Here is a 9,221-nt window from a genome sequence, read left to right as displayed (position 1 = left end):
ATTGTGCTGAATTAGTTGTTGATATTTAAAACTTAGGAGCCTTCACATAAAAATCGGATTCTGTCTTTCTCTTGAGAAGCAACAAACAGGCCAATGCACACACAAATCCGGCGGCTCTGGGTCTGCATTCCAGCCGCAGCCCAGGAGGCAGTCTGCCTCTGCAGAGGGCCTGGACTCTCTGTTCTGTCCCAGTCGTCCTTCTGAGATATGCACACCCTATTTTAAATGAGGAATTTTTAAAAAGGACTTAAATTATACAGTTTCTCCTTAGTTTTCTCTCCCCGTGGGCTCTGCTTTTCTTGCCTGCCCTGCAGGTTTTACCGATTCAAGAGGCCAGGTGGCTGGTCCAGATGAAACACAGTTCTGATTTGTCCATGAATAAAAACTGAGGCATGGAAAGGACACCCAAGAGCGTCCAGAGGAGACTTTTGCCACTGATTTGGCCAAGAGAAGGCTATTCAGCATCTCTGCCCTCTTCACCCTCAGTTATGTGTCTGTTAAGACTCAGGGGTGGCAAGATTAAGGGGAAAATAAGTTTACGACTATCTATAATGACAAGTTCTGTGGGCCTGCACTTAGGGTAGTTAAATACTTGGCCGTCTGTTGGAAGAGGGATGCCCCCTGCCCCCCAGGGCAGGACGATTAGGTGCGTGGTTTGACACAGCAGATATTTGGGCCAGTGTCTTTGTTTGGATCGTGCCGCTGAATCTATTATCCGGTTTTGTATGAACCCACATGTTTATTTATAGAAATGGACGGGGCCAGACCACAAAAGACACCGTGGAATGCTAATAAAGGCTGTTTCCACAGAGCTGTCCGAAGGTATGTGGGAGCACAATAGTGACACGCCGAAGCCACTCTGGCCACTGCTGACGGGATCCCGGGATCGAGAGGCGCTTTGAGCGCCGGCCCCCGTCGGGACAGAAAGCCCCTTTGGGAGGATTTACTGCACAGCAGCTCTGGTGGCTCTTCGCTCTGGAAACACTTGGCACGACCAGGGAGCAGTTCGTTTAGCGGCGCGCAATGGTTTAACAGAAGCGCGTTCAGGAATTTCAGAGCCGGTCCTTTCCACAGCCCGCCCGGCTGGCACGGGGGCGCAGGGCCGCGGAACAGCGCGCGGCCTGCCAGGGCCACCGTGGACAAGCCCGGGCGCCGCTGCAGCTTGAATGACCGTCTCCAGGGGGAGGACGGCCCACGGGGCCGGGGGGCCAAAGTCCAAGCTGAGGAGAGGACCACGAGGCTGGGGGCGGAAGCAAAGCCGACCCCAGCAGCAGCTGCCTGCGTCTCGGCGCCGCGGGGAGAAGCGGGCTTGCAGCGTGAAAAGGGCATGAGGCGGCGGGCCCAGGCTTGGGGGGGTGCGCGGGCTCCGCGGCCCGCCCCCTCCGCCCGCCTCGCTGCCCGGCAGCGCCAGGCAGTGCCCGGCCGAGGGCAGGGGGAACACGGGGCCGGGGCGCGCGCCCGCGCCGCCGCCGAGCACCCCGTGCGCCCTGCCCGCCCCCGCGCCGTCCCCGCGCAGCCCGTGCGCCCTGCGCCGTCCCCGCGCTTGCCCATGCACCCTGAGCCGCCGCCGAGGGGGCAGGGCGCGCTCGCCCGCCAGGGGAGGCCCGGCGGCGCCGCCGCCGCGCTCGCCTCGTCCCCGCCCCCGAGCTGGCGGTGAGCGGGGGAGAAGGGGCGGGGACCCCGTGAGTCACCGCCTCCCGCCGCCGCCTTCCCATTCAGTCGGCCGACAGGGCCGGAGCGCGGCGGAGGTGAGCCGGCCGCCCCTGCCACTCCGGCCTCCGGCGGCGCCCAGCTCCGCGCTGCCCAGGCCCGGGCCCCCGCCGCCAGCATGTGGGGCGCCCCGGACGAGAGCTCGGTGCGCGTGGCCGTCAGGTGAGGACGGGCGCGGCGGGGACCCTCGGCGGCCGGAGGCGCCGGCTGCCCAGGTGCGGAGACCTGCGAGCGGCCGGGCGGGGGGGGGCCGGCGACCGAGGAAACTGAGGCTGGGGCCTGGCGCGCGCGCGGGGCGGGGGGGGGGGGGGCCCGTCGCCCCCTGCCCAGGGGTGTTCGCAGGTGGCCGGCGGCTGCGCGGCGCGGCTCCCCGGGGACGGCCCGACCTCTCCAGGGCACACGCCGTCGCCGCAGCCCGGCGCTGGGGCGCGCACCCGAGCCACCGGCGCCCCGGGCTGGGCCGCCTGGGCAGCCGCCCCCTGGCCGTCCCGCTGGGCTGGGCGCTGCTCGTGGTGATTTGTGCGGTGTCTGTCATTCGTGGACATGCACCTCCGGCTCCCAGCGGCAGACAAAGCGCCGGGCTGACAGCGCTCCCGTGCGCAGGGCCTGCGCTCGCCCGGCCGGGTTCTGGACGCGGGCGCAGGGGCCGGCTTCACCCAGCCTCACTGCGAGTCTACGCGCAAGCCTGTGGGTGTGTGCGCGAGACAGAGCTGGCCTTTCAGGTGTGGGAGTGGGATTGATACCCACCGATGATATAGACATCTAGAAGGAAGAACGCTCTTGACAAGCAAGTGGAAGGGTTCAGTGAGAGACTGGGTGAAACATCTTGACGTTAGCAGGGTGGATACAATATAATAATAATGTTACATGTGCGGCGTGGGAGGTCTGCCATACTAGATACATCAAAATTGTATTTTGTCAGTAACAGATACACAAGTATTGAATGTAATTTACACTGTTTGGATACATATGGAGAAGCAGAGCTCTGTGACAGTGGCTCATGGAAAATTGCAGCATCACCACACTGAAATATTAATGAAGCATTCGTGGTAGAGTTAGTGCGTGGCGTTCACAGCTCTGGTAGTCCACCGCGAATTTACTTCTATGTATTTATACTTTCAGAATTATAGAACAATCTATCTTCCAAGAAATTTGAAATGATTAAAAAAAAATCTTCCACCTTATGGTCTTTAGGAAAAATTATTTTTAAAATTCTGTCATGGGAGCATTTCTATGGTTATTATTATAATGACGAATCTTGGTTAGGCCTAGAAATGGCAGGTTTATATACTTTGTATCTTTAATCAACTTTAAGAATAAAATGAATTTTAAAGGCTTTTGTTTTTTCCTTTTTTTCATTCTTTCATTTTACAGATGAGGAAATGACCACTCATGGAGGTGGACATGTTTATGACTGCTTAGAATCATCTGTTACCAGTTTTGAAGTTTTTATTTGGCCTTCTTGGTTATTCTAAGGCTACTTATCAAATTGATGAATTAGTGTGTTTCTCCTAGTCCCTGCGGCTACTTCTCTTTGGGCGTTTTAATCCTTCCTGATGACTGCACCAGGACAGAGGAAGGGGGAGGCAAGAGCCAGGGGACCCAACAAGGGGGGGTTTTGTCACTTGCTAGCAGATCTGGCCAAAGTAGGGGAAGAAGGGGCATAAAATATGAATGAAAGCAGAAAATTCGGCTGTGGGATCAAACATTTTATGGATTAAGGATTTTTATCCATGGATTCTCTAGTCTGCTGACTACGTTGTTCATCATGGTGCTATATCTCATGCTCCTTGGAATGGAGGGGGGCAGAGCCATGGATGACCCTGAAGCGATGACATAAAGAACTTATATTTGGTTTTGGTATCTATTTTGGCATGTTTTAAGTGAATGAGTGTGTCTGATTTTTGGGGATAGCTTTATAAAATTTTAAGAGAACTTAGTAAGCCACATTGCGAAGATCCAATTTGGTGACACTGGGCATTTTTTCATGAAGTACATTGTTGTCTGAACAGAACTGATTTCTAAACTAAAAATAGCTTATGTTTATAAAGAACCTTAGTATTTAGAAACTGCTTGGACATACACTATTCATTTGCAAACAGATATTTATTGGACATATATCTTCATCACTGTTATCCTGATTTTTGATACCATATGCCAGGATCAGTGCTGTGTGTTAAGATGTTTTATATCATGAAAAATCTCATTTAATCTTCACAACAATCTTGGAGTTACGTTCTGTTATTATTAAGATCATTTTACCAATGAGACATGGGAAGATTAAGTAATCTGACTAAGTTAAACTGGTGGCAGTAGAAGAACCAGGGTTCTAATTTGGAAAGGTTGACTCTTCAGCCCAAGATTTTAACCATTAACCCTGCATAGGTGACAGGCAAGAACAGGCTTTGCAGAGTTACAGCTTTAGGCCAGTTGACTTCCTGGTTCTGTACTGGTTCACTTACAGATGAATGGCCTTGACAAGTAATTCAAACCTCCAGATTGCTAGAAAAGACAGAACTCAGAAAAAGAGGACCTGAACTTCAAATGTCTGGGAGAAAGATATTTAGACATCAACTAACTTACTTCCTCAGACTCTGTAATCTTTCCAGTTTCCAGTCTGCCATAGGTTTCAGCAGTAGATAAAGCAAAACATAGACACAAAGTGGAGAGAGGAAGAAAAGAAATCAGCAGAGCCACCTGACCTGCCTTTCTCCTTCTCTACATAATGTAATAACAGATAGTCGAGAAGATGACGCTACTGGTATAAATGCACAGGTGTCCTAGCGGTGCTTGTGTTTTATTAGATGTAGACATTAATCAGTGTGTTAAAGTTGATGGCTCTATTGGAGTGTCCTCAGAATAAGTGCAAGGGTCATACAAGGCTTTGGGGAAAAGAAGTTAAGCAGAAATTTCTCATTTAGGGAGAACAATTTTTGTTCGGTTTCCAAATATGCCTTTGGCAGGATATATCCAAGGTGTCCTGCATCATTGTGGTAGATAGGGATTTGGACTACTCCAGAATCCCTCTACCCAACCCCAAGTAGTTATTGAGCCCTTGAATTCTGACTAACCCCTCTAAGGAACTGAATTCTTTATTTTATTTAATTTTAACTAAATTTAACTTTTAAAAAACTAGTCCTCAGTTCAGTTGTCAGAAGGCCTTTAAGTATGCTTGGAACAACTTGGTTATGTGAATCTACTTTTTCAACTGCAAAATTCATGAAATCTAAATACCGACTAAAGTATTTCTGATGGAAATCTAGCATCCAAAAGGAGATGTGCGGTAAGTGCAAAATATACTTCGGATTTTGAAGACTTAGTCTGAAAATAAATGAATGTACATTTTTTTGGTATTGATTGCATATTGAAATGATTAATATTTTGGGTACATTGGTTTTAATGAAAGATTATTAAACTTAATTTCATCTGCTTCTCTTTTTTTTCATAAAATATGGCTGCTAAAAGTTTTTAAATTACATGTGTGGTTTACATTATATTTCTATTGGATAGTGCTGCTCTATAATTTAAGATCTGTGAGATAAAAGTATAGAATAATAGTGTTCACAGCCACCTCTTCTTAGGCTAACCACACCCATAGACCAAGAAAATACCGAAATAGCAGTGTCTATTTTAGAGTGGGCATGTATGTGTATATGTATATATACATAAATACATGTAAGACATTTAACAGCGGCTGTTGCCCCCTCCTGCCCTCCCTACCTTGGGATGCATAGTTGTAGAAAGTTACTGGTTATGAGTTGAGTGGATGGCTTAGATAGCTGTCATCAACAAAAATAGGTGTTACAGTATACTGTATATTATATTCTTAGTTACCTGTATATATGGAGTTGTGAATTATTCAGTTAACTCAAAATGATAAATATCAATTAAACATTTTGAATTCTAAACTGAGATGGTGTGTCCTTTCCCCTTTCCCCTCTTTGAAGGCTGGCAACAAATTTCAACCTTTTTCCTTTTCAGGAATTACCAACATGAACTTTAGCTTGTGAAATGTGTTAGGAGCTGGACAGAAATGGATATTTTTGTGTTTTCATGACATTGTCTGTATGTGGTTGAGAACTAGGATTTCTGGGGCGTGGGGGGTATATGGGGACTTCATATTTCTTGAATGTAATATTTAAAAAAATGAATTAGGGAAACGGACTTTGGCCCAGTGGTTAGGGCGTCCGTCTACCATATAGGAGGTCCGCGGTTCAAACCCCGGGCCTCCTTGACCCATGTGGAGCTGGCCATGCGCAGCGCTGATGCGCGCAAGGAGTGCCGTGCCACGCAAGGGTGTCCCCCGCGTGGGGGAGCCCCACGCGCAAGGAGTGCGCCCGTGAGGAAAGCCGCCCAGCGTGAAAAGAAAGAGCAGCCTGCCCAGGAATGGCGCCGCCCACACTTCCCGTGCCGCTGACGACAAAACAAGACGCAGCAAATAGACACCAAGAACAGACAACCAGGGGAGGGGGGGAAATTAAATAAATAAAATAAATCTTTAAAAATAAAATAAAATAAAATAAAACAAAAAAATGAATTAAAAAAATAATAAAAATAAAAAAAAAATAAAAGGATTTCTTTCCCTGGCTTTGACCCATTCTTGACAGTGAGTTTGGATTAGAGTGTAGTGTAGTCTAATTTGCGTTTCAATTCACTGTGTTTTCACTTTACTAAAACTCCTAAGAAGTGGCATTTGTCATCTGGATTAAGGGCTGGTTGTGCAGCTGGAAGCTCCGTTTTCAGGCATCTCTGGCTCTTATTTGCCTGGTGATGGCCGTGAACTTTCCTTGTGCCCCATGTCTAGGTGGCCACCTAATGGTATTAAGGGCTGTGAGAACTCTGCGTAGACAGTCTGTTACAGCTGTGATATATATATGAAAAAATAGTTGAGTTGACCTCTTGGCCCTAATGAGCCTTCTATATTGAAAGGAAGGAACTTTTAACATTTCAAACTTGACTTTCCCAATAATATGTTTGTTTTGGCTACTCATGTTACCAAAGAAGCGGTATTTGGGCTTTTGTGGTCTCCTTGTCCCATTATGGTTATAATACAGAGGTACAATGTTTAATCTACATAGAAACTCTATGAGGTAGTATTTTACAAAAGAAAAATTGTGCCTTGAAGAAGCTAGGTGACTTATTCAAGGACTGGAATTGGAATGCAAACTAAGGTTTTTATATATGTCTATTATCTTAAACATTTCTAAATGCTTTTAAAACATTTCACTTACTAATTTCAATGTAATGTGTTTTCCAAGCCGAACCATCAATATACATTTAGTAAATAATATAAATTTATATGAATTATATATAAATTATATGAAACAACTTACTTTTGGATAAGCAAGACCTTTTAGAAACATTTATTTTATGGAAATAGATGGATATCTAGTGTTTGGTCATTTATTTTTCCCTTTCTTCCTTTATGTAACAAATATTTATTAAGGGTCTATTACATGCCTGATATTTTTCTACCAGGGGTAATAAACAACAAACAAAACACATGTGGTTCCTGCTTTCATGAAGCTTAGAGCTAGCAATATGAACCTTTTAAAATGTACAAAAATTGCTGGAACTAACACAAAACGTAATCTTTGACACAAACTAGAAATGAAAAACTGTTGTCGCAGCTGTTTTTATTTCTCTTATTTTTTTGTCAACAGTATTTTTCAGTTCATATGTTCCTCAAGAACAATGATTTTTTTAAAAATTGTCCTTTCAAATATATTTCATACAGAAAATGAAATCAGATCCTACTTGATAAAACATATATGCCCTAATTGTATGAATCAGGAAGTATTGCAAATGAAAGAGAGGAGACTAAAAAGCTAGCAGACTATGCTAGTTGAAAGTCAATGCAATTAGTTTACGTAATGTGAGTTGATGCTTTTTCTTCAGATCCTGTTTATTAAATCTATAAATTGTGGTAGATGAGTTCGTTATTTGGAACTCCATGGAAGTTCAGGTTTCATGTCTAATTATTCTTCCCTTCATCTCTTACCATCTTACATGCTAATTGGTTAATATTTTGATGCATAATTATGGGGTAGTGAATGATGCGCTAGAAATTCCAGTTTCGTGAAGTCATGAAAGTAGAAATTATCTTGATATAATATCATAACGTCATTTTCCCAATCTTCCAATTCTTACCAATTTCTCCTAGTCATGAAAGCAGAAGTTTTCTTGATATAATATCATAACGTCATTTTCCCAATCTTCCAATTCTCATCAGTTTCTCCTCAAGGAGGTTGACTTGGAACATCATTATGGATGTTTTTTTCCCAAGACATGTTAAAACTTACCTGCATGACTGGATTATAAATGGTTGTTTTCTTTCAAAATTAGTGACCTGACATCATCTGTGTTTCACATTAGGAAGAAAAATATATCAATGGAAATGTACGGACAGATGATAATAAAGAGTATTTGTATACAGTGTATCATTAAAATTATTTTATTCAAAATAAAACAAATTATTGTTATTTTCAATGCTTCTCTCTGGGAAGTGGATTTATGAATTCTGTCTTTTACATGGTTTCCCAGTGGATTAACTATTCAGTCTTTTTAGAGTGCTAAAATAGTTTTCCTGTGGCTCAGGCATTAATTGAAGGAAATGCCACTGAAGCCAAAGGGACAATTTTCATGACACTCTGCAATTATTAAGAGATCTTTCTGAATGTTTAACAATTGTATTTGAGATTCTTTTGTCCATTGCTGTTTGAAATTATTAAAAATGTATAAATATACAGGGTATGCTTAATACCCTGTAATTATTAAAAAGTAGATTTTGAACTCACAAGGAACCTTTAAGAAACTGGCTGCTCCAGTCTTCTTTAAGGTAGTTGAGACAATAAAGGCCCAGAGAGGTTAAGGCGATTACTTGAGGTCACAAAACTAGCAACTCAAGTCTGTTGTTTGGTGCTGTGGATTCTCTAGGACTTCATGTTTTGCTGGCAGACATCCCAGCAATAGAATGTCTTTATATTTTAAAAACTCGTTTTAATCCCTTAAACTCTCATTATAAAAGTTTAATTTGACATTTAGATGAGCTCCTCCTCCCACTTCCGTGCCCATTACTTTGGTTTTATGATGGCTTCCACTCTAGGAAGTAGACCAGTCGTTTGAGTAAGCATTTCTTAGGGGTGTAGAGAGAGACCATGAGAGGTAGAAACCCTGGTCTATATTTTGAGGTTCCTGGTGTATTAAAATATGAAGAAATGCCAGAATTGGGTTATAAAAAAAAAGCTTAGACTGTTTTTTAACATTTGCTTTGTAACACATTAATGCTTTAATAACAGCCACAAAAATAAAATGTGTGTATAATTTGGAAATAACGTGAAACATCTAAATATGATGCCTCCCCTCCTACTTCAGTTCTCTGTTTTTCCCCTATTCCAGCAGATGAGAGGATTATTGTAAATTCCAGTACCAGTTGCAGCTTCAGGAAGGCTTGGTTGGCTGAGGGCGGGTGAAAGTGATATGCTGGCATGTGGGGCTATCTAGGAAGATCT

At 44.3% G+C, this 9,221-nt stretch overlaps 1 protein-coding gene across 16 annotated transcripts in view; it reads left to right on the top strand.

The window, feature by feature from the left end:
* The first annotated feature begins 1,711 nt into the window (after window positions 1–1,711).
* Window positions 1,712–9,221, top strand: part of KIF21A (kinesin family member 21A) — a 158,792-nt gene continuing 151,282 nt past the window's right edge. For 9 of the 16 annotated variants that reach the window (XM_058307800.2, XM_058307794.2, XM_058307788.2 and 6 more), the window contains exon 1: window positions 1,712–1,872. In XM_058307800.2, the coding sequence (XP_058163783.1) occupies window positions 1,829–1,872 (44 nt within the window). In that variant the 5' untranslated portion in view covers window positions 1,712–1,828. The remainder of the gene's footprint in view (window positions 1,873–9,221) is intronic. The other 7 variants (XM_058307801.1, XM_058307796.1, XM_058307793.2 and 4 more) reach the window with 2 other exon arrangements.

Source organism: Dasypus novemcinctus, chromosome 12, assembly GCF_030445035.2.
Source record: "Dasypus novemcinctus isolate mDasNov1 chromosome 12, mDasNov1.1.hap2, whole genome shotgun sequence".
Taxonomy (NCBI): Eukaryota; Metazoa; Chordata; class Mammalia; order Cingulata; family Dasypodidae; genus Dasypus; species Dasypus novemcinctus.
This window is presented reverse-complemented; position numbering and strand designations above follow the sequence as displayed.